Raw genomic sequence first — 26,308 nt, 5'->3', positions numbered from 1 at the left:
CTAGTATTTTCCCAAACTGGCTCATCATCAGACAGTTTATAAAAGTTATAAAACTACAGAATTCTGGGCCAACTCTATTGAATAAGCATCTACGTGAGACCCAGAAATTTTGAAAAAGCTTTCCAAGTGACTCTGATGAACTGCTAGTTTACCTGGAATAATACATATCTGAAATTAGAAGACTGTATTCCAATCACTACTCTGCTGCTTTATGAAGAGGTTGTGTTCCTAAACCCTCTGCATCTGTTTTTTTTATTCATAACATGGGAATACCTACCTTGCAAAGTTTTGAGAATTAAGTATGTATATGACAGTTTCATAAGTTGTCAAGTACAGTAAAATATAGAGTATTATGGAATTTAACGAGCTCCTGTGTAAAAAGTTGTACCAGTGGGTACAAATTATTATAATTCTAAGATATTTAGAGCCTTAAGTACATAATATTTAGAGATTAATAACCTTTTCAATAAGTCCCAAAGTTAATAACACATGAGAATAACAACAGCTAAAAGGACACCCACAAGGTTTAAAAAAAAATTCTTGAAATATATTCTCTCTTCTCACAAGTCTAATGACAATAAAAACAAACATCTTCATGTAATAACTCAGGAAATCAAGTGGCAAAATAAAATATTTAAAATTACATACCAGACAGATCTAGAGACTACATATTAAAAACATACAGTCTAAAAACTACAAAATGAGTACAAATTTAAACACTGAAGAAAAAAGCAAAAGGCAAAAACTTCAATACCATCTAAGATTAATACTTTACCTGCAGATCCTCACACAAAAAGACAGATTCTTGAAAACTAATTCGGTAAGTCTTTAAGGCTTTTAACTTTCCCTTCGTCCTACAAGCAGGGCAATACCCATCTGATGGTACTTTAGATGAATCGTAATTCTAAAAGAGAAAAAAAGTAAATTAAAATATAGACATTCCTAGATTGTATCAAATTTTAAAAAGTTAAATGGAAAAGTAACCAGAAAAAAAATGTACAATTTTTACCTAGAAGTGTCCTGGCAAGATATCTTAAAGATAGAAAATAAAAGAAATGCATATAGGCTTTAATACAGCTATTGTTCCAAAAAGAATATATTCCAGTTTTAAATATTAAATTAAGTGTTAAAAATAGCATCAGTTTTATCTGCAAGAAAAAAGTAATGTCAACTGTCACTGAAAATACGTTCAACATTTTCAAATAATAAACTATACGGTCTATGTTTTATTTCTACTTTTACATATCAATAAAACATAGAGAGGTAAACAGAGAACAATCTTTCGCCATTACTCTAAGATTTCCGTGGAAGATACAATTTTTAAAAAATTAACTGGTAAAATTAAAACCAAATTTAAGTCTTAAAAATAGGAGAGAAAAAAATCAACTTTGCACTGAGGCAAAAAATAAGTTCACTAACTTTTCCCAAATACCCCACCATGTGGAGTGAAGATATCCCTATACCAGTCCCTGGTCCAATCACTGGCAAACCATTTCCAATCTTCGGGGAATCCATCATTCCGAGTCATTGGCTAATTTATGTCACTTGAAACATGTCAATATCACTAAGGATTTTTCAATGAACCCTGGAAAAAAAAAAGTTAATAGACAATTTTTATAAGATGTATGCATATTAAGTATATTTTGAGAACTATATATCTTATGTTAAACATATTCTTAAATTGTAATCTTGAAGTGAAAACAAAATACCTAAATTTATTTCAACATTTAGCAAACTTGTGGAGAGAGGGCAAAAACTGGCAATAGGACCAGTCTTCACAGTAGACTCATTTGTAAGCAAATTTATCAAAACTTGTAACAGAGATAGCTATTACTTAAATATACTGACGAGAGCTTGAAAACCTAAGTTTTTAGTCTACGCACAACTTGAAACAAATATGTGAGCATTATACCAAGAAAATATTTAAATAAAACACAGATCCATTGAGCCATTACTTAACAAGGACAAAAGAACCCCATACATTCTTATTGCTTTCAACTGCCAAGAATACATCACCAACTGAGAACAGTGCCGCTTTTTAAATAAAAGTTGCCAACAAAATACTATTTTACATTAAAGTAAATAATCTGTAATGGAACAAAAATATAAACACTGTCAATCGTACAACGTTTTGGGTGTAGACCCATGGAGTAGAATCACATTTAGTAAAGTTGAAATTATGAAACTGGAGCTCAGTGTAAGGGAAAAGTAATTGTTAACAGTGGTTTAGATATGGATTTAAAATACAAGGAAAACAAGATAAAGGAGAACTTTAAGCTGAGTGAATCACCACTTCACAGGGATGCTGTAAAACACTTTCAAGCAAGTCTTTCCCAAATCTAAGAATCCATGATTCTGTGACAACCACTTCCTAGGAAACCGGGGCTCACAGATTCACTTTAAAAACTAGTTATGCTATTGTTTCCCGCTGTATAAACTTTACACATCTTTCAAGCCAAGGAATAATTTCAAAAATAAAAATGCTTTTTAGAAAAGTATCAGTGGAGGATAGCCTCATCCACCAGAGGGCAGACAGCAGAAGCAAGAAGAACTACAATTCTGCAGCCTGTGGAAGGAAAACCACATTCACAGAAAGACAGACAAAACGAAAAGGGAGAGGACTTTGTACCAGATGAAGGAACAAGACAAAAACCCAGAAAAACAACTAAATGAAGTGGAGATAGGCAACCTTCCAGAAAAAGAATTCGAATAATGATAGCGAAGATGATCCAAGACCTTGGAAAATGAATCAAGGCAAAGATTGAGACGGTGCAAGAAATGTTTAGCAAAGACCTAGAAGAATTAAAGAACAAACACCGAGAAGAATTAAACAACAAACAAACAGAGATGAACAATACAATAACTGAAATAAATACACTAGGAAGGAATCAATAACAGAATAACTGAGGCAGAAGAATGGATAAATGACCTGGGAGACAGAATGGTGAAATTCACTGCTGTGGAATGGAATAAAGAAAACAGAATGAAAAGAAATGAAGACAGCCTAAGAGACCTCTGGGAAAACATTAAACACAACAACATTTGCATTATAAGGGTCCCAGAAGGAGATGAGAGAGAGAGAGAAAGGACCAATAAAACATTTGAAGAGATTATACTCAAAAACTTCCCTAACATGGTAAAGGAAATAGCCACCAAAGTCCAGGAAGGGCAGAGAGTCCCAGGCAGGATAAACCCAAGGAGAAACACGTCAAGAAACATAGTAATCAAATTCACAAAAATTAAAGACAAAAAAAAATTATCAAAACCAACAAGGAAAAAATGACAAATAACATACAAGGGAACTCCCATAAGGTTAACAGCTGATTTCTCAGCAGAAATTCTACAAGCCAGAAGGAAGTGGCACAATATATTTAAAGTGATGAAAGGGAAGAACCTACAACCAAGATTACTCTACCTGGCAAGGATCTCATTCAGATTCGACAGAAAAATCAAAAGCTTTACAGACAAGCAAAAACTAAGAGAATTCAGCACCACCAAACCAACTCTACAACAAATGCTAAAGGAACTTCTCTAAGTAGAAAACACAAGAGAAGAAAAGCATCTACAAAAACAAACCCATAACAAGAAAATAGTAATAGGAACATACATATTGATAATTACCTTAAACGTGAATGGATTAAATGCTCCAACCAAAAGACACAGGCTCGCTGAATGGATACAAAAACAAGACCCATCTATATGCTGTCTACAAGAGACCCACTTCAGACTGAGGGACACACACAGACTGAATGTGAGCGGATGGAAAAAGCTATTTCACACAAATGGAAATCGAAAGAAAGCTGGAGTAGCAATACTCGTATCAGATAAAAATAAGACTTTGAAATAAAGAATATTATAAGAGACAAGGAAGGACACTACATAATGATAAAGGGATCAATCCAAAAAGAAGATATAACTATTACAAATGTTTATGCACCCAACATAGGAGCACCTCAATGCATAAGGCAACTGCTAACAGATATAAAAGAGGAAATCAACAGTTAACACAGTAATAGTGGGGGACTTTAAAACCTCACACCAATGGACAGATCAGCCAGACAGAAAATTAATAAGAAAACAAAAGCTTTAAATGACACAGTAGACCAGATAGGTTTAATTGATATTTATAGGACATTCCATCTAAAAGCAGCAAATTACACTTTCTTCTCAAGTGCACACAGAACATTCTCCAGGATAGATCACATCTTGGGTCACAAACCAAGCCTCAGTAAATTTAACAAAATTGAAATATCAAGCATCTTTTCCGACCACAAGGCTATAAGATTAGAAATCAATTACAGATAAAAAAACACAAACAAATAGAGGCTAAACAATACATTACTAAATAACCAGGAGATCACTGAATAAATCAAAGAGGAAATCAAAAAATACCTAGAGACAAATTACAATGAAACACAATGATCCAAAACCTATGGGATGCAGCAAAGCATTTCTAAGAGGGAAGTTTATAGCAATATAAGCCTACCTCAAGAAACAGAAAAATCTCAAATAAACAATCTAACCTTAACTAGAGAAAGAAGAACAAACAAAACCCAAAGTTAGCAGAAGGAAAGAAATCATAAAGATCAGAGCAGAAATAAATGAAATAGAAACAAAGAAAACAATAGCAAATATCAATAAAACTAAAAGCTGGTTCTTTGAGAGGCTAAACAAAATTGATAAACCTTTAGCCAGACTCATCAAGAAAAAGAGGGAAAGGACTCAAATCAATAAAATCAGAAATGCAAAAGGAGAAGTTACAATAGACACCCCAGAAATACAAAGCATCCTAAGAGACTACTACAAGCAACTCTATGCCAATAAAATGGACAACCTGGAAGAAATGGACGAATTCTTAGAAAGGTATAACCTTCCAAGACTGAACCAGGAAGAAACAGAAAATATGAACAGACCAATTGCAAGTAATGAAATTGAAACTGTGATGAAAAATCTTCCAACAAACAAAAGTCCAGGACCAGATGGCTTCACAGGTGAATTCTATCAAACATTTAGAGAAGAGCTAACACCCATCCTTCTCAAACTCTTCCAAAAAATTGCAGAGGCAGGAACACTCCCAAACTCATTCTATGAGGCCACCACCACCCTGATGCCAAAACCAGACAAAGATTCTACAAAAAAAGAAAATTACAGACCAACATCACTGATGAATATAGATGTAAAAACACTCAACAAAATACTAGCAAACAGAATCCAACAACACATTAAAATGATCATACACCACGATCAACTGGGATTTATCCCAGGGATGCAAGGATTCTTCAATATACGCAAATCAATGTGATACACCATATTAACAAATTGAAGAATAAAAACCATATGATCATCTCAACAGATGCAGAAAAAGCTTTTGACGAAATTCAACACCCATTTATGATAAAAACTCTCCAGAAAGTGGGCATAGAGGGAACCTACCTCAACATAATAAAAGCCATATATGACAAGCCCACAGCAAACATCATTCTCAATGGTGAAAAACTGAAAGCATTTCCTCTAAAATCAGGAACAAGACAAGGATGTCCACTCTCGCCACTATTATTCAACATAGTTTTGAAAGTCCTAGCCATGGCAATCAGAGAAGAAAAAGAAATAAAAGGAATACAAATTAGAAAAGAAGAAGTAAAACTGTCACTGTTTGCAGATGACATGATACTATACGTAGAGAATCCCAAAGATGCCACCAGAAAACTACTAGAGCTAATCAATTAATTTGGTAAAGTTGCAGGATACAAAAATTAATGCACGGAAATCTCTTGCATTCCTATACACTAACAACAAAAGATCAGAAAGAGAAATTAAGGAAACACTCCCATTCACCACTGCAACAAAAAGAAGAAAGTACCTAGGAATAAACCTACCTAAGGAGATAAAAGACCTGTACTCAGAAAACTATAAGACACTGATGAAAGAAATCAAAGATGACACAAACAGATGGAGAGACATATCATGTTCTTGGACTGGAGGAGTCAACATTGTGAAAATGACTATACTACCCAAAACAATCAAGTTACCAGTGGCATTTTTTACAGAACTAGAACAAAAAAATCTTAAAGTTTGTATGGAAACACAAAAGACCCTGAATAGCCAAAGCAGTCTTGAGGGAAAAAAACGGAGCTGGAGGAATCAGACTCCCTGACTTCAGACTATACTACAAAGCTACAGTAATCAAGACAATATGGTACTGGCACAAAAACAGAAATATAGATCAATGGAACAGGATAGAAAGCCCAGAGACAAACCCACGCACCTATGGTCAACTAATCTATGACAAAGGAGGCAAGGATATACAATGGAGAAAAGACAGCCTCTTCAATAAGTGGTGCTGGGAAAACTGGACAGCTACATGTAAAAGAATGAAATTAGAACACTCCCTAACACCATACACAAAAATAAACTCAAAATGGATTAGAGACCTAAATGTAAGACCAGACAGTATAAAACTCTTAGAGGAAAACATAGGCAGAACACTATGACATAAATCACAGCAAGGTCCTTTTTCACCCACCTCCTAGAGAAATGGAAATAAAAACAAAAATAAACAAATGGGACCTAATGAAACTTAAAAGCTTTTGCACAGCAAAGGAAACCATAAACAAGACGAAAAGACAACCCTCAGAATGGGAGAAAATATTTGCATATATTTTGAAGCAACCGACAAAGGATTAATCTCCAAAATTTACAAGCAGCTCATGCAGCTCAATATCAAAAAAACAAACAACCCAATCCAAAATGGGCAGAAGACCTCAACAGACATTTCTCCAAAGAAGATATACAGATTGCCAACAAACATATGAAAGGATGCTCAACATCACTAACCATTAGAGAAATGCAAATCAAAACTACAATGAGGTATCACCTCACACCAGTTAGAATGGGCATCATCAGAAAACCTACAAACAAATGCTGGAGAGGGTGTGGAGAAAAGGGAACCCTCTTGCACTGTTGGTGGGACTGTAAATTGATACAGCCGCTATGGAGAACAGTATGGAGGCTCCTTAAAAAAACTAAAAATAGAATTACCATATGACCCAGCAATCCCACTACTGCGCATATACCCAGAGAAAACTATAATTCAAAAAGACACATGCACCCCAATGTTCACTGCAGCAGTATTTACAAGAGCCAGATCATGGAAGCAACCTAAATGCCCATCTATAGACGAATGGATAAAGAAGATGTGGTACATATATACAATGGAATATTACTCAGCCATCAAAAGGAACAAAATTGAGTCATTTGTAGAGATGTGGATGGACTTAGAGACTGTCATACATGGTGAAGTCAGAAAGAGAAAAACTAATATTGTACATTAATGCATATAGGTGGAACCTAGAAAAATGGTACAGATGAACTGGTTTGCAGGGTATAAATAGAGACACAGATGCAGAGAACAAACGTATGGACACTAAGGGGGGAAAGCGGTGGTGGGGGCGGGGGGTGGTGGGATGAATTGGGAGATTGGGATTGACATGCATACACTAATAGGTATAAAACAGATAACAAGAACCTGCTGTATACAAAATAAATAAAATAAAATTCAAATATTCAAAAACAAAGTATCAGTGGATGTCAATATGCTATTCCTAAAGAAATATCCATAAGCAACATTTCTCAACCACAGTATCATAGACATTTTGGACCAGGTAATTCTTTTGTTGTGAGGGCTGCCCTGTATGTTAAGAGGATGTTTAGCAGCATCAATGACCGCTTTGTGCTAGATGCCAACAGCACCCACCCCTCAGCTGTGACCATGTCTCTAGACATTGCCAAATGTCCCTCCCTCCTCTCCCCTCCCAGGGGGAGGGGGGGGAATCACCCCATTGAGAACCACTGCCAAAAGGGTAAAAACAAGTGTGGTGATAACTTTTTCTTTTTAAGCTCCTCACAGACAATACTAATTTGTTAACTTTGGCTGGTTCTATTTATAATCTACTTACAAAAGGGAACTATATAGTAAAGTGTCAAACTTCTGGTTCCAGAGTGGATAAAAGCATGAGCTTTAGGTTCAGAAATTTATTTGTGAAGTTAGTTTGTTCTAAGAATTAAATGTGATAATAGACGTAAAATGCTTACCACCTGACACACAACTAAATTGCAACCACTATTTGGTGCTATTTCATACTTTATGCAGAAAATATGCCGCATAGTTTGGATCAATATGCAGTATTCTCAAAAGAGAAGTTGGTAAGCTATGTATCTTGAACAAATTTTTTTCTGTGAAAATTTCCATCCACCTGAAGGAATAAGAAAACTTTTCCAGCTGGTTCTCTCTCTCTCTCTCTCTCTCTCTCTCTCTCTCTCTGCTATAAGTAAAACATGAGGAGCCTTCAAATCTGCTCTCCTGATCCTATCACCCAACATTTCAATGGGAAAAACAGGCAGGTTGGTGGTTGAAATCCTTAACATGTAGAACATCTAAAAGAAAACTCACTTAAAAAAATACCAAAGGTAGGCTATTCAGGTCTTCCAAATACAATTTACTTGGTCCTACGTACAAAACCCTGGGGTGATTCTTATAACTTGTTTCTAAATGACTGCCTTCATTGTCCTCCCTTCAAAATTACCTGTTCTTGCTCCTCTTGCTTGTATCTCACCTAGATTTTGGCATCTCCATCCTTACAAACACACAAACTAGAAAATCTGAGTGGTTCTCGGGACTTCCCTGGTGGTCCAATGGTTAATTAAGACTCCGTCCTCCCAATTCAGGGGGCACGGGTTCCATCCATGTTCGGGGAACTCGGGAACTAAGATACCGCATGTCACACGACGCGCACAAAAAAGAAAAAGAAAAATTTGAGTGGTTCTCTACTCTTTCACTTCCCTCTTCTTTGCTTAGTGAAAGTCACCAAATCCTACGTACAGTTCTTTGGAAGCATCTCAAATCCCCACCTCTCTTTCTATCCCATTCCCACTCAATACCATGCCAAAGTGATGCTTCTATAAAACAAGTCTGAGTCTGTCGCTACTCAACTTAAAATCCTCTACTGACTCCAGTCTGATTATAGGAAAGTTCAAACAGCTCAGTATGACCTAAAGGTAGTGCTATGACATAAAGCTCACTGCACTATGAGACCACTGGTTTTCCAGCCTTACCCTCCTCTACTTCAACCTCCGCATCTTTTTCATGATGCCCCGCCCCCCTTTTCATTACTTCTGTGATCCACGGATGCTCCAAAAGCCCGAATGTCAATTACTAACCCAGTACGGACCCAGATACAGCACAACCAAAGTGTGAAGTTGGCTCTAGGGATAGCGAAAGAAGCAATTAAGCTTAATTCACAGCCCCATGTGCAAAATGGGGAAACCCAGAGAACCAGCTGTTCAAAGGCCTTATACCCGTTTGAGCTTTCCCTCCAAGACCAAGTGGGCTCAGCACGCGAACTGTCAAAGGTAAGGCCACAACAGACTTGAAACCGAGGAATGGGGTCTGCTTGCGGCGCCCAGCCCTGTCTGGTACCCAACCCAGCCGTCCAGAATCACAGACTAAGACACGTCACTTGCAAAATCCAACCTTGGAAACCTAGGAAGAGCAGGGTGCCGTTAATTCTCCCCATCTCCACGCTCCTTGGGAAAGCGGGGGCGGGGGAGACTCTGGTTTCTCTTCAGCATTTACCTCTCTTGAGTTCAAAGGAATTAATCTGTGACTCCAGTCCAATACCTTAACCACCAAGCCTTCCCACCTGAACCTACTCCCATCCTTTCCCCCTCCCAGCCTAGCCCCTCCTTTCAGCGAGCAACTATCCCATAGATCACCCCAGCTCTGTCCCCCCTCCCTATTTCAGGAGCTGAAGGAAACTACTCCGTCTTCTCCCTTACCTGCCGCGGGTTCTCCCTTCCTTCGCGCCGGATCGCTCCGAACTCCTGTTCCAGCTTGAGCTCCACACCAGAGTGCAACGTTCAACCCACGTTCCCCTCAACCTGCTCCTCCCCCATCGACCGCTCCGCTAGAAAAGCAGCTTCCGGTTTGAGTCCGCGGCTAAAGAGTTCCCCTTCCTGCCCCGCGCGGGGCCTGAAAGGACGTAAGCGTGGCGGGGAAGGCGAGGACGGGAGCACTTCCTTCAGGCCTCCGCAGAGAGGCGTGGCTGTCCGCCCGGCTGCCGCAGTCGCAGTTTCGGCTGCGGCGACGACTAGGGGCGGGGCCGGTGGCTGCAGAGCCCGCCATATGTGAGTGGCGGGTTTTGGGGTGGCGACATTTCTGGAAGCTGCTGGAAAGCGCTCGAGTGGCGGAGGTGACGCCGGCGGCCAGGGGGTGGGGCGTGATTAAAACTAGTGCGCGGTCGGCAGCGGAGGGATTACGCTGAGGAAAGAAACCGGAACGCGTCTCGTTGCGCTGTGGCCGTGCTAGCCCGGGTCGGCAGGCGACGCGCCTCTGAGTGACTTGGGTGGGTGGGCGGGCGGGCGAGGAGGGAAGGGCTCCCCAGCCGGCGGAGGGTGCGATGGAGGCTCTTGGCCGGCGCCTCCTTGCAGCGCCGAAGTCACCGCGACGGCGGGCCGCGCGAGGCCCCCATAGTCCGCTCTACTAAAGCTTCGGTGAGATCCGAGCTGCTACAGAGCGTGTTCACAAAGGGTCACCACACACGGAGCTGCCCCTCCCTGTCTCCCTAAACCCCATCTGCGAGGCCAGGGGCTTTTCCACCAGGATTCTGGGTGTTTCTCCTCCTTTCCTCCCTCCCAGATCTTCTAACGGTAAGGGGAGTAGCCGAAGCACAGGGACTTTGCTCTCCAGGACCCATTCTTACTAGGCAGTGGCCGACGTGTCCCTGCTGCGTTCATTTCAGCTGCCCTGCCTTGTTTTAACTTCAGAGGAGGGGGGAGTTCTCATGGAGTTTCTAAGTTTAAGGCTCTGCTTTCGTAGGAAGGTCATGTGGTTTAAGGGACATCGTGACCGCGCGTGCTATTTCTGAGTCTGCGTTCTGAATCTTGGGGGCAGCATATTCCAGACGTCCTTCGCTCGATTGAGTTGTGTCCTGGATTAACAATGTGTAGTTTCTGACCATATCTTTACAGAATAATCACCATGGGCATTTTGGACTGTGACTTTTTTTTTAAGTGGTCTCAAACTAATTATATTCTGGAATAATGCTGATAATTTTGATAGGGTGGTATACAGGAAGGAAGTCCCGTGTACCAAGAAATTCTTCAGTGAGAAGGAATTTTAGTTTTCGGTTCTTCTGAATGCAAATGGCCAAGGATCCAACGGGAGTTTGTTTTGTTTTTCTCCAGAAAACTGAAAAATAGGCTGGTTGGTTTTTGTTTACCTTTTTGGTGGTTGTACTAGAGACCTAACGTGCCGGTGTATTGGTTGTCAGATCTAGCTAATTAGATTTTCTTATATTTTAATGAATTATGATGAAAATGCGAGGATGTAGTAAGTGTTTCTTCCTGAAATAGTAGCGGTAATTCAGAAGGTTTTCCTTTTTCACCCTTGGTATTTCCATTTTTAGAATGGAATACACTTTTTTGTAATGAACATTTGCTGAATGTGAACGTCATACATTGAACAAATAATTGATTCCGTTAAAATGTCGCTAAAATTTTAAGAGTGAAAGTCAACAGGCCCAAACTGAATCATGTATCAGTCATTGTTGTCTGCAAAGTTGATTTATATAGTCTTTCAGTGCAAATTTGATTTTTTGCCAGGAGAAATTCTGTAATAGTAACAGAAACAAAATGGAGGTGGGGTTTGAGTTGTGGAAAGAAAAGAAGGACTTCGGTGTGTGCTGTTTTGATTCCAGACCTTTTCCTCTTGTAAAAAGTAGAAAAAGGCATAAAAGAGTTTATACGATTAAAGGAAGGATACAAATGTAGAAGTCAGTAAGGAGAGGTTGACTAGAAAACTCCCCTTTCCTTTATATTAGAGTAATGGTCAGAAGGTGAGAAAATTTGTGTACATTTCTGCTTATTTCTCACCAATATATTTGGAATGCTTCTTTCTATGAACATTGGTCCCCAAGAGTGCAGTTACCATCCAGTAGGATTCAAGCTCATTGCCTCCATACCGTTGTTAGCAATGCATAAAACTCCTGTCAGGAGGGCTTTTATTTACCTATTTTCATTAAAAAAAACTAACATGATTTAATCAAATGGAGTTTTTTTATTAAATTAATAATTAATAAGCAGCCCCAATAGGAATACAGTGTTGTACAATTAGGATTTTTTTTTGCTCTTCTCACATTGTCAGCTTTTGCCCCCCTCTGCTAGATTGGATTCCTTAATAACAAAACAAGTCTGCCCAAACATGGGATATAAAAGCTGCCTGCTATAACTGCTTCTTCCGGGCTCATGAAAAAGATGAGCGTCAAAGTGACTAACCGTATTTTCTAGCAGCACCATTGTGAGTACAGTCTGTAGTCTCGTATCTAATTTCAACATTCAGAAGGCTTTGAGAACAAGAAACGTTTTAAGCTTGGAGACAAAATTCATTTGGTAGCAAAATACAACCTGAACTAATGAAAAGTTATATATATTCTGTATTTATCCCATATGTTTTGCTGAAGAAATATTAATATGTTTGATTATGGGGTGCTGCTCTTGGCCACTGGTATGTGAGGTGTTGCATAATGGGTTGTGTGCCTTGTGACATTTTTTAATTCCCGAAATTTATTTCTAAAACACATTCAGCCCCTGGGTTTTGGTTAAGGAATGTGAACCTATATTAATATTTTTGGCAGTACACTTGTGCTAGGCATTTGCATATTTATTTACCGTTTTGTTTTTGGTTTTTTTGCCATGTTTCTTAGTTTATTTTTTTTAACATCTTTATTGGAGTATAATTGCTTTACATTGTTGTGTTAGTTTCTGCTGTATAACAAAGTGAATCAGCTATATGTATACATATATCCCCATATTCCCTCCCTCTTGCATCTCCCTCCCACCCTTCCTATCCGACCCCTCTAGGTGGTCACAAAGCACCAACTGATCTCCCTGTGCTGTGCAACTGTTTCCCACTAGCTTTTTTACATTTGGTAGTGTATATATGTCCATGCCACTCTCTCACTTCATCCCAGCTTACCCTTCCCCCTCCACATGTCCTCAAGTCCATTCTCTACATCTGCATCTTCATTTCTGCCCCTAGGTTCTTCAGAACCTTTTTTTTTTTTTTAGATTCCATATATGTGTTAGCATATGGTATTTGTTTTTCTGACTTACTTCACTCTGTATGACAGACTCTAGGTCCATCCACCTCACTACAAAGAACTCAATTTCATTTATTTTTATGGCTGAGTAATATTCCATTGTATATATGTGCCACATCTTCTTTATCCATTCATCTGTTGATGGACACTTCGGTTGCTTCCATGTCCTGGCTATTGTAAATAGTGCTGCAGTGAACATTGGGGTACATGACTCTTTTTGAATTACGGTTTTCTCAGGTTATATGCCCAGTAGTGGGATTGCTGGGTCATATGGTAATTCTATTTCTAGTTTTTTAAGGAACCTCAATACTGTTCTCCATAGTGGCTGTATTAATTTACAGTCCCACCAACAGTGCAAGAGGGTTCCCTATTCTCCACACCCTCTCTAGCATTTATTGTTTATAGATTTTTTGCTGATGGCCATTCTGACCAGTGTGAGATGATGCCTCATTGTAGTTTTGATTTGCATTTCTTTAGTGGTTAGTGTTGTTGAGCATCCTTTCATATATTTGTTGGCAATCTGTATATCTTCTTTGGAGAAATGTCTGTTTAGGTCTTCTGCCCATTTTTTGATTGGGTTGTTTGTTTTTTTGATATTGAGCTGCATGAGCTGCTTGTAAATTTTGGAGATTAATCCTTTGTCTGTTGCTTCAAAATATATGCAAATATTTTCTCCCATTCTGAGGGTTGTCTTTTCGTCTTGTTTATGGTTTCCCTTGCTGTGCAAAAGCTTTTAAGTTTCATTAGGTCCCATTTGTTTATTTTTGTTTTTATTTCCATTTCTCTAGGAGGTGGGTGAAAAAGGACCTTGCTGTGATTTATGTCATAGTGTTCTGCCTATGTTTTCCTCTAAGAGTTTTATACTGTCTGGTCTTACATTTAGGTCTCTAATCCATTTTGAGTTTATTTTTGTGTATGGTGTTAGGGAGTGTTCTAATTTCATTCTTTTACATGTAGCTGTCCAGTTTTCCCAGCACCACTTATTGAAGAGGCTGTCTTTTCTCCATTGTATATCCTTGCCTCCTTTGTCATAGATTAGTTGACCATAGGTGCGTGGGTTTGTCTCTGGGCTTTCTATCCTGTTCCATTGATCTATATTTCTGTTTTTGTGCCAGTACCATATTGTCTTGATTACTGTAGCTTTGTACTATAGTCTGAAGTCCAGGAGCCTGATTCCTCAAGCTCTGTTTTCCTTTCTCAAGATTGCTTTGGCTATTCGGGCTCTTTTGTGTTTCCATACAAATTGTGAAATTTTTTGTTCTAATTCTGTGCAAAATGCCATTGGTAGTTTGATAGGGATTGCATTGAATCTGTAGATTGTTTTGGGTGGTATAGTCATTTTCACAATGTTGATTCTTCTAATCCAAGAACATGGTATATCTCTCCATCTGTTTGTATCATCTTTAATTTCTTTCATCAGTGTCTTGTAGTTTTCTGCATACAGGTCTTTTGTCTCCTTAAGTAGCTTTATTCCTAGGTATTTTATTATTTTTGTTGCACTGGTAAATGGGAGTGTTTCCTTAATTTCTTGTTCAGATTTTTTATCGTTAGGGCACAGGAATGCAAGAGATTTCTGTGCATTAATTTTGTATCCTGCTACTTTACTAAATTTATTGATTAGCTCTAGTAGTTTTCTGGTAGCATCTTTAGGATTCTCCATGTATAGTATCATGTCATCTGCAAACAGTGACAGTTTTACTTCTTGTTTTCTGATTTGGATTCCTTTTATTTCTTTTTTGTCCCTGTTTGCTGTGGCTAAAATTTCGAAAACTATGGCATGTTTAAAAAGAAAAAAAGTTAAGACATTTTAGTTCTTGTTCTCAGTGATTTCAGTTGAGTTAGAAGGATAGATCTTTCATACTGTGGTATGTGCAGTGATAGAGATATGCACAACCTATTTGTAGGTATAGCCATATAGTAACCACACAAGAAATTAGTAGTCTGAGGGTTTGATGTTATTTTGTACTTTAAGACTCTAAAATTTAGACAGAAGGTGACAGCCCATTATATACCCTAAACTTAACTTGGCCCTGGTTTACCCACACAAAATGAGAAGACAGAAAGATAAAGAGTCTTAGAGCAGGTATTGAAATTTCTGATTTCTAATGGTAGCTCTTCTTTGTGACCTTACCAAGTCACTTAATTTTCAAGGCCTTGGTTTAGAGATCTATACAGTGAGAAGTTTGGGATAGATGGATCTTTAAAGGAAGGTCCCTTATAGTTAAAACATTCTACCTGCGGGTATTTACCCTTAGAACTATGTCTATTTTTTATAAATATTTTCCACTAAGAACGTGATCCTGTTTTATCACAAACTACTTTCTTGCTGAACTAAATTTTGTGTTTTCTTTTTGTTAGGTAATACATTCACAAGGTTCAAAATTCGAAATTAAAAAAAAAAAAAGAACATGCAGTGAAAAGTCTTTCTTCCACACGTGTCCCTCAGCCACCTGGTTCCTTGCCTAGGAAACAACCAGTGCTAACAGTTTCTTGTGTATTTCCCTACCCCCCCACCAAATGTATGCTGATACAAACAAATAAGTACTATATATATTTTCTCTTCTCTCTTTTTACATAAATGGTATATACTATGCATAGTTTATGTACCCTTTTTTTTCACTTATCTTAAAAGTTATGTATATCATTGTATACAGTGTTTCCTCGTTCTTTTTTATGGCTGCATAATATTCCATCACGTGGCGAATCATTTCATCAGTCCTCTCTTTTTGGACGTTTAGGTTTTTGTCTGATCTTATTAAAAGTGTTATGCAGTGAATAACTTTGTACATCATTTCCCACATGTGTGAATACATCTGTGCCCTAGACAGTGACACAGCTCTATTGGGATAGTGACATAGTTCATAAAATATGTTATTTAGTAACCAGTATCATACATAAATTGATAAATCAGGGTCTCAAAAGTGTATTTCTAGGGTTCCATCAACTTTGACTTATGTGTTCCCTATGGCAGTATAATATGATGTTATAGTAGACTCAGCATTCTGTTTGGTATTGAAGTAAACGTGAGAGAAATCACATCACCTGCATGGCTGTTTCTTCATTTGAGCTTCTTGAGCCCTAGATAAAGGATTATGTGTAGGGACCTTGTCCTAAACAAACAAAAAATTATATAATATTTTAAACACTAAAATCATGCATTAGAGTAAGATTTTCAATGAGAGGCATATAAGAGCTGAAACCAATTGATGTAACAGCGGATTTGTGCTTTCCAGCTCATGCTTACTCCAGGGCAAATGCTCCTGAGTGCTATTTAAGTTGATATTTTTCTTTTAAATTTTTTGCCAAGCACATATAGTCAAATTTGTATAAGATGCAACATCTGTGTATTCCCTCTTTACCAATAAGAAAACTCTAAAAGTAGTAAACAGTTTACCCATATTTGCATAACAAAGTGGCAGACCTAGGACTAGGACCTACATCCTATAATTTCTAATCCAGAACTTTTTCCAGTATGTCACATTCTATTCTAATTTAATGTGTAGCACCAGCAGATCAGAGCATGCCCAGTGATTAGGGAGTGCTTTGGGGAACTTTACTCTGCCTAAGCTCCAGAGCAATGTAGAGTTCCGAAAGCAGCAGTGCATTTTTATGATGACAAAATAACATTCTATAAGTAATTGTTGAAGTAATCATACAACACGTTGATTAGCAATCAGGAGGGCTCCAAATCAAAAAATGAAAGCCGATATAGAGGAAACACTCTTTCCTAATTGGGAAAGAGTTGTCACTTTGAGATGAATTTATCAGTCATAAGGACCGACAGGAAATTAGGATTATTTGGAAGGAATCTTACATTCCCCAGAGTTAATGCTGTCATTTAATTTAGCCAGGAAAATCTGAACCATCAGAAAATAAGTGGTGATAGAAACAATAGCAAAAGACTTGAAAAAATAGAAGATTGGGGAATATGCTATAATAACTATTCCCCTGAAACTGGCATTGCGGCACATGACCCACACACACCTTTAGGCCCTTAACTGCTGACTATTCTCCTCTTTGCACAACTGACTCTTACCCTTCAAGTTTCAGCTTAAATTTCGCTTGTTAAGCTGTCCACCTATCTGAGCAGCCTTTTACCCTCCACCCCTACTCTAATTCCTTATTATCACTTGCTGTTTTCTTCATAGCATGCATATGTGTGTGTGTGTATATATATATGCTTGCTATTGTCTCACTTTCTACTAGGTGTGAATTTTGTGAGGGCAAGAGCTAATCTGTTTTGTTCACTGTTATATATACATTGCCTGGTACATAGTACATATTTGTTGATGCAAGAGTGATCTTGGTGGTCCACAATTCCCAATTTGCATGGCTGACCAAACCCACTCTTAAAGTGGAATGTTTTCAAAAATATATTTCCCTGTGTTCTTATATTTGTTCGTTCAGGGTTGATTTAGGAAATGTATATGTAACTTATGTGCTCATCTTCTTAATGAGAAAAATGTTAACTTACTCATCAACAAGCTTTTTTTAAATGTGCAAGGCACTGTGCTAAATGCTGGGTGAATACAGAGGTGAATAATGCGTAGTCCTTATCCCTAAAGAGAAGCAGAAACACTTTTAAACAAATAGCTTTCATATAAGGCAAAATGAAATAAATGCTAAATAGAGTTGTACAAGTAATGTTGTATAGCAGCAATGGAGAAAAAATGATGAATTTTAATTACAGGAAGGGCCTTACAGAGTTGAATTTTGATTTTGGTCTTGTAGATAGAAAAGTAGAACTGAAGTCCCTATACGTGGAGAATAGAGACAATAAATGTTTAGTTTCACTTTTTTAAAAGTTCTTAAAATAGTAATATTGACCAAAAAATCTTATAAAACGTTACCATAAAGCAATCTTTAAAAATTTCAGTTATAAATAAAATTACCCTGGCCTTAACATTACAATTCTAAAATTGAGACCAACCATAAAGTTAATTTGACTGTTTTGACTAGGTTGGTGCTTTCCAGCTAGTTGCTCCATCATCCGTTCAATGTAACAGTTGGATCCTGACTGACTGCTGATGGCAGTTAATAATTATTTAGTAAACTAAATAATTGAGACAAAACCATAAGATTAAACAGTTATTTTTTGAGTGCTTTTTAAGCCATTGGTGGTCTCTGGCTGCATCACAAGTTAAAATGTATCTGTTTTGTAATGGTCTAATATTTCTTTTGTTAAGTTTGCTTTTGCTTTCCTTCTTTTGTGTGTTTTCCTAAGCAGTATAGATCTTCTCCTTCCCCCCTTATTAAACAAACAAACAAAAAAAGGAAGCATAGCCTTTAGATTCACAGACCTGATTTCAGCTTGGCCACGTATAAATCACAGTTCTGCCACTTTCCAGTTTTGTTACTTCTGACAAAATATTTTACCTCCCTGAGGCTCAATTTCATCTTTAAAATGAAAATATCTACTAATCCCATTCTGTCATTTAACTAGTTTTGTGACCTCAGGCATATTATTTAATCTGTCTGAGCCTCAGTTTTTCCATATATGAAATGAAATTGTCTTAAATGAGGTGATATGTAGAAAAGTGTCTGCTGTTAATAAGCCCTCAGCAAGTGTTGTTTTCCCCTCATACTCTTCCACCTCGTCTACATCCTGCATATCATTTAAAGTTTGCTTCAAGTTTTGTTTGCTGTAATCTTTCCTTTGCTCGGTTATAGCATGCTCCTTTTTTCCAGGGTCATTGCACTTGCTTTGTATATCTTGGGTTCTTATTGATAGATTGGTATGGGTCAGCATTGTATTGAGAACTTATTAAAAATGCAGTTGCTTGGGTCCCATTACTGATTTTATGGGTTTGGCATGGGGGAGGTCAGGGAATCTGTGTTTTTACCTTTCTCCTTCAGATTTTCTGATTCTCAAAGGTGATCATAATTTCTCACATATTTGATAGTAATTATTTGCTTTTTATAGTTTATATTTGTTAGGTAATTCTTATATTATTATGTAACTCCTCGGGTGTTCTAGTTTATACCCAAATAGGCTGTAAACTCCACAAGGGCACAAAATACCCATAATAGTACTTTGTACTTAGTTTAAAGGTTGATAAGTCGCCCCTCTTTTTTTTTCTTTTCCCTACTGAAGTTTGGATCCAGTTTAGAAATAGGACACAGAAGCCAGATAGATGAAGATTCAAATGTAAGTTTATTTTGTTTACAACAGTTTTACTGATCCTGTGTTAATTTAAGACCCAATGTTTCCACTCTCAGTTTTTGGGGGGTTTTTTTGTAGTACGCGGGCCTCTCACTGTTGTGGCCTCTCCCTTCGCGGAACACAGGCTCCAGACGTGCAGGCCCAGCGGCCATGGCTCACGGGTCCATCCTCTCGGCAGCATGTGGGATCTTCCTGGACTGGGGCACGAACCCTGATGCATCCCCTGCATCAGCAGGCGGGCTCGCAACCACTGCGCCACCAGGGAAGCCCTTTTTCTTTTCTTTTCTTTTTTTTTTTTTTACTCTCAGTTTTTTTTTAAGTTGCAAATGCAACCCTCATTTTTCTTTTAAAAGATTACAATACACATTACATTTTATGAAGGGAAACAAAGAGTTAATTGCAAGATGCAAAACGGTAAGAAAGAGACAAACTACAGCGTGAGTATTGTTCAGAGGTAGTAAGTGAGCACTCTAAGCTACAGAGCATGTTGAAATTCTATTGGTTTGTATGAGTTCGCATGAGGTAATAAAGCTGTGTTTTGATTGGTGAGATGTATAAATACTCTATTGCTATACTATACACAACACTCCAGAGAGCAGGGCCTTTGTGAATGCCCAGAGGACGTAGCAAACCTTGACAAGTCTGTGCAGCACCCAGTGCACACTATAAAACCCCAGACGAATCTCGTGGTCACCTCTATCAGCAGCAAGTATTTTCAGCTCTCAAAACAATCTGGATCCATAATTTAATTACCGAGCAGACTCTGGGCACTGGTGCTTTCAGAGAGAGAAAAGATGCTACCGGTCTCTGATCTAATTATAACATAAGAGATCGAAACCCAAGTGTGATGAGGAAGATTCTTAAAACAAAACCATCATTAACAGGTAGCCAAACAGCTCCTTTATTCCAACTCCATTAGTGATATGAAAGAAGGACAAAGTCTGCAATGGAAATATGCAAGAAGTTCAGTTTAGGTGAGGTGAGTCTTAATCTGCTTTAGCAACTGAGGTTTAGCATATATTGTACTTTTTACCCTTAAGGCCAAGTAATTGGCAAGTGAGAAACTGTTAATGTAAAATATTGGTAATAAATTATAATAAAATAGCTGTAGCACTGTCAACAATGTTAAATCTTGGCCTAATTGGATAAAGTGCTTTTTTTTGGGGGGGGGGGGGCCTCTCACTGTTGCGGCCTCTCCCATTGCGGAGCAAAGGCTCCGGACGCTCAGGCTCAGCGGCCATGGCTCACGGGCCCAGCCGCTCCGTGGCATGTGGGATCTTCCCGGACCGGGGCACGAACCCGTGTCCCCTGCATCGGCAGGCGGACTCTCAACCACTGCGCCACCAGGGAAGCCCTAAAGTGCTTTTTTAACGTGTGTTTTTAAGTATAAATACAAATAATTATGATTCCTTAAAAAACAGATTTACCAAGTTCTCTAATAAGACAAGGTTTTACAGTAAAGCTGTAGATGGTGGGCTACAAAAACGCTTTCCTTTTCCTCCTGTTGCTCGGAATGCACTTATCAAGGCATGTCAGCTCAGGGAAAAGTGTTGCCAGAGATTCGTTAGAGGTATCAAGAGTGCACACTTCCTGGGCCTTCTGTAGAAGTCACAGAAGATGGAGTTGTTGCGTCCTGCCAGCCTCCATTAGCGTTTAAATTATGTGGACTGTACAGTGAATTTCCTCCAAGGCCATCAGCGTAGCCCGCCATCTGATTGGTCACATGACAGAGGGCACCCACCAGAATTTGGCGTGGTGGGCGAGTTGGTCTGCTGGTTCTGCACGGGTGCGGCCACCTCATGTGCAGCTGTCATGCTGTCTTTGCAGCGTGGAGATGGGCTTCTTCCTGAAACTTGCCGATATTCTTCTTGTACCTGATTCGTTTGTGGCCAAACCAGTTGGATACCTGTGACACTGATGCTGCCTTTCTTGGCCAGCTCCTCTTTGGCTTCGTCACTGCGGTAGGGGTTGCTGAGGTTTGAGTAAAAGTATTCATTCAAGTTTTCTGTGGCCTGTTTACTGAAGTTACGCCTTTTTCGTCTGGCATCAAGGAACCTTGATCTTAAAATCATAACTGCTTCACAAGTGCTTTGTTTGAAGCTGCATCTGAATGGAACTAAGTTTTCGATGGATGATGCCTACCATTCTTTCCATCTCTTTGGGGGAAATGGGACGTGTTCTACTCTGCTCTCGGAGAAGGTTCATCACGTGTGTACTGAATTCATTACACGCCTTTCTCAGGACCTGACACCCCTTCTGCCAAAAGCATATGGTCCAGTCTCATTAGCTGGGGATCGGGAGGGTCCTCCTCCTGGGCTCCTCTGATGCTGAGACCTGCTGGTGCTGGAGGGCCTCCTGCAGGGACGGGGGGGTGGCTGTGGCTCACCGTGGGGACAAGGACACGGGCAGCAGAAGCTGTGGGAAGTACTCCTTGGCGTGAGCCCCCCCCAGAGTCCCCCCAAATGTAAGTTTAATTACCGAAAAAGTTGTTTGGAAGATGCGGCTGAGGTTTGCAGCAACAGTTAGCTTCCTAGTGTTGCACTCCAGAATCACGCAGACTCAAACCTCAGGTGTCAATGTCTTCAAGAGTAAAGCTTGTCCCACTTCATTTACTGTGTGACAGAGCAGACCAGAACAAATGGCTCTCTTCAGTCAGACAGATGTGGAATGGAAAGGAGAGGAGAAGTAGCTGAGCCTCAGAATTCCTTCTCTCAAACTTGTCGTCAGACCAGTTACTCCCTCCTACCTAGGGAGGAGTTAATGAGAAGTTAGAGGTCAGCCGTGACTATTACCCTAAGGAAGTTTCATGTGGAGTATGAGAGCTTTTTTGCCCTCAGTGGTACTCAGTAGGTATTTGTTAGTGGATTTTTTTACTACCTTACATTGCATCAGCATGCTGTGATTTTTAATACCTAAATGAGAAGTTATAATAGAGTTATAACTTCAACCAAATTAGTATATATTATTATATTATCCTTTGCTTTGTAAGAAGTTTCCCCAAAACAGCTTAAAAGACAAACATTTATTATTTCACATAGTTTTTGATGGTCCGGAAACTGGGAGTGGTTTAGCTGAGTGGTTTCAATTCAGGTTCACATGTGGTTGCGTTCACCTGAAGGCTGCTTGCGTGTCCTCACAACATGGCAGCTGGCTTTCCCCCGAGCAAGTGTCTGAGAGAGCGGCAGAAGCCTCAGTGTCTCTTGTAGTATAGCCTTAGAAGTGACACACCCCCGTCTGTTGTGCAGGTCCACCTTGATGTAATGTGGGGGGGGTGTCCACAGGCTGTAAGTACCAGGAGGCAGGACCCACTGGAGCCCATCTCGTAGGCGGCTACCACAAATAAGTAATGTTAGTTTGATTTTGTTACCTCACGTTGCTTCATATGAGGGCACATAATTCAGTAATGTTTAGTATTCCATTAAAATTATTGAAGTATTAAGGTAGTTCTGTGAAGTAACTGTATTTTTGTATATATTACTGTATAATTTCCTAGCTGGAGAATAAATTGAGAGGATGATTTTCAGCTGCTGGTTGGTCCCTCCCTCCCGTCTAGTTCTGCGTCTAAATCTAAAGTTTACATAGTATGATTATGGTCTTCCAGATAGTCTGTGAAAGTTCAAGTGATCTACAGGCTGACTTATTATAAGGTAATAATAGCTACAGTTTTGATTTTTATATGAATTAATAATTCTGGTCTTAGGGAAGGTGCTTCTTAAAGTCTGATTCCCAGCTTCTGATTTATTCAAGGGAGGGTTTGTAATCAGGATGAGGTGGACTAGACGGCTGGTGAAGGGCATTTACTGCCCTGAGATGCTCCATAGGCCCAAAGGAGTCTCCATCTCTCCAAGTAAGCGCCAGTGGTTTGATTCAGACTCCAACGCCAAGGCACTTAAAATCATTAACTAAAAATCATTAACCATTTTATTTTACTCATTTATTTCATCATATGAGATGAACTCACTTATTTCGTCATAATTTAGATCTCATATAACGTGCTAAATAATTTCAGGTTTTGTAAGATAAGAAAATAGCAATGAAAGAGAGAACTTGAAATGTTCATTGAATTAAAGAGTATAAAATTCATTTGTATAAAAAATTCTATTTTTAATGTTTTCCAACACTGTGGAAAAGCCAGTAATTTGAAGATTATGGCAGAAAATATTTTAAGATAAATTGACAACGCCTAAATGTTCCTTGGAATTATAGCTGTAAAAATTGTTGGGTCGATTTGCATTTTAACTTGCTTAAAGAATTTATACATGAATGACCAGTTATATAAGGCCAAATATGAGTATAATCAAATTTTTCATCTGTGTTTAAGCTGTTTACTACATAGACAGAAGGGCATACAGAACATACCAGCACCAGCCCAGTGAACTCATCTGGCTGTTATAATTTCCAGTCATGTAGGCATATTTGACAGCAGCTTTCACCCTCAAGTATTAGGAGGCACTATTTTGTTAATCAGGAAAGAAATTCCAGATAATTCATTTTACTTTCTAAATGTAATTTGTTGTGGTTAATCAATAAAATGTTGTATGGTTTGGGTACTGATTAGCTTTAAGATGAGATCTCCCTTGAATTCTTACAGTAAATGAAAGATGGTAGTATATTTTTTCTGAATATAGAGTGTATAAGCCCTGAAAGTTGCTCAGTTGAGTCTTCAGAACTAATAGGTGGCAGTTAAATTTTTTTAAAAATCTTGGGGTAATATGGGGAGGGGGAAGGGTAAGCTGTGACGAAGTGAGAGAGTGGCAGGGACATATACACACTACCAAATGTAAATTAGATAGCTAGTGGGAAGCTGCCACATAGCACAGGGAGATCACCTCTGTGCTTTGTGACCACCTAGAGGGGTGGGATAGGGAGGGTGGGAGGGAGGGTGACACAAGAGGGAAGAGATATGGGAACATATGTATATGTATAACTGATTCACTTTGTTGTAAAAGAGAAACTAACACACTATTGTAAAACAATTATACTCAAATAAAGATGTGAAAAAAATAAATTAAAAAATCCTGGGGTAAATTGAGAATTTTCTGAAACTGAAGGGCTTTGCAGAGAGACATCAGAAAATTGAGAAATGTTAATTTTAGGATATTGTGCCAGGAATAATAAATGTATTTACTACCCTCAAAAACTTCCCTTCCAGGATAGAAGAACAAGTTAAATGTCATAAAGAATCAATCCAATCCATTTTGTAAAGCAGGTCTTTTTAAAAAGTCATTGAGAGAGACCAAAGAAACCTGATAACCAAATGCAACGCATGGACTTGGATTAAATCCTGATTTGAAAAAAAGAAAAACAACTCCTGTAAAACACATTGGGAGAATTTGAGAATGCCTGGCTATGGAATATATTTGGGAATATATTTTTTATTTTCCTGGGTGTGTTAATGGTTATCATTATGCAGGAGAAAGGCCTTTTTTAAAGGAGGTATATCTGAAGTATATGTAGAGGTGAAGTTATCTTCAATACTCAGAAATGTGTGTGTGTGTGTATGTGTATATGTATATACAGGAAAAACTAATATGATAGTGTTAAAATTTGAATCTCTGGGGTGGATATAAGGGGGGTTGTCATACTGTAAACTTTTCTGTGTGTGTGCATATGTAAAACAAGAAGTTGGAAGAAAAAAAATCCCCTCCAGATATTATTGTTTCTTTACTCAGCTTTACAAAAGCCTCGAGAGAGAGTGGATCACTGTTTACAGCTACTATCTCTACCTTCCTCTACTATTAACTCTTTTGAGTCCAGGCGAGTGAGATTTTCATTCCTGTGTCCCCACCAAAACTGTTCATTTCCACACCAGTGTTGGCGTCCACGTTGCCAGATTTGGTGGCCATTTCTTAGTCCTCATATTTTCCTTCTGACATCTGAGCAGCACTTGACACAGTTGATCTCGCTCTCTTCTCTCCGCCTCCTACCTCAGGTTGTCCTCTTCATCTTCTTAGTGCCTTTTACTGGCTCCTCCTCTTTAAACAATGGAATGCCTCGGAGCTCAGAGCTCTTCTCAGTTTGCATTTACTCTCTAAATAATATTAGCCTCTTCTGTAACTTTAAATACTATACAGATGCTAAGAGTCCCAAGTTTTCTCTAGCCCCAACCTTGCCTCTGAACTTCAGACTCATATCCATTTGCCTACCTGATATATTTATTCACTTGGTGCCAAGTAGACAGATATTTCACATTTAGTATGTCCAAAACCGAATGCTTGAATTCCATCAGTTCTCACTCCCGAATAAAAACAAAGCACTTGTTCCCTCCCTGCTACTCCCACATCCTTTCTCATCTCAGTAGGAAGCACTTCATTCTCCTAATTGCTCAGATGAGAAACCTTGGTGTCATCTTTGATAGGAATCCTTTTCCCTTGTGCTATACATTTAATCCCTCAGCAAATACAGTCAGCTCTACTTTTAAAATATTTAAAAATATATCCAGAATCTAAGCACTTCTCCACCTCTCCCCACTACTGTCTTAATCCTTGCCACCATTCTATGACACATTATAACAGAGTTTCTCAACCTCAGCACTATTGACATTTGGGACCATAATTCTTTTGGGCGTGGAGTGGGCTGTCCTGTGTAGTGTAGGATGCTTAGCAGTATCCCTAGCATCTACTGTACTCTGTGGCTTTAAAAATGATTTATAATTTCTGCTAATTCTATAGGTGACTGTAAAGTTCTGTTGGTCTCACCTGGGTCCACTCATGCAGCTGCTGTGAGTTGGCAGCTGGCCTGGGGCTGAAGGGTCTGAGGCCAGGATGCTGCATCTCAGCTGGGCCTGTCTCTCTGTCTCCAAGTCATCTCTCCTCATCCATAGTCTCCCTTGGACTTTTTAACAAGGCAGCAGGAGTGTTCCAAGAGGGCAACAGCAACAGGTGACAAGGTTTTTGGGCCTAGTCTCAGAAGCTGCACATCACTTCTGCTGCCTTCCACCGCACTATTCTGTATGTACATTCCTCATTTAAACTTCATAACAATGCTATAA

At 38.9% G+C, this 26,308-nt stretch overlaps 2 protein-coding genes and 1 pseudogene across 10 annotated transcripts in view; 1 reads left to right on the top strand and 2 right to left on the bottom strand.

Annotated features, from left to right (window-relative positions):
- The window catches only part of USPL1 (ubiquitin specific peptidase like 1), a 39,881-nt gene extending 29,055 nt beyond the window's left edge, over positions 1 to 10,826 (bottom strand). For 2 of the 4 annotated variants that reach the window (XM_059041796.2, XM_059041798.2), the window contains exons 1-3: positions 9,835 to 9,984; positions 1,420 to 1,585; positions 776 to 904 (exon numbers count right to left, since the gene is read on the bottom strand). In XM_059041796.2, the coding sequence (XP_058897779.1) occupies positions 776 to 904; positions 1,420 to 1,518 (228 nt within the window). In that variant the 5' untranslated portion in view covers positions 1,519 to 1,585; positions 9,835 to 9,984. Of the gene's footprint in view, positions 1 to 775; positions 905 to 1,419; positions 1,586 to 9,834 lie in introns of all 4 variants that reach the window. The other 2 variants (XM_059041799.2, XM_067016282.1) reach the window with 2 other exon arrangements.
- The window catches only part of HMGB1 (high mobility group box 1), a 110,269-nt gene continuing 93,953 nt past the window's right edge, over positions 9,993 to 26,308 (top strand). The window contains exon 1 of one of the 6 annotated variants that reach the window (XM_059041816.2): positions 9,993 to 10,182. The gene's annotated coding sequence lies outside the window, so the exon portion shown is untranslated. Of the gene's footprint in view, positions 10,705 to 26,308 lie in introns of all 6 variants that reach the window. The other 5 variants (XM_067016284.1, XM_067016283.1, XM_067016288.1 and 2 more) reach the window with 5 other exon arrangements.
- Positions 21,012 to 21,522, bottom strand: LOC131743279 (pre-B-cell leukemia transcription factor 3 pseudogene; annotated as a pseudogene).

This window comes from Kogia breviceps, chromosome 16 (genome assembly GCF_026419965.1).
Source record: "Kogia breviceps isolate mKogBre1 chromosome 16, mKogBre1 haplotype 1, whole genome shotgun sequence".
Classification (NCBI taxonomy): domain Eukaryota; kingdom Metazoa; phylum Chordata; class Mammalia; order Artiodactyla; family Physeteridae; genus Kogia; species Kogia breviceps.
The sequence above is the reverse complement of the archived record's forward strand: the minus strand, read 5'-3'. Positions and strand labels throughout refer to the sequence as shown.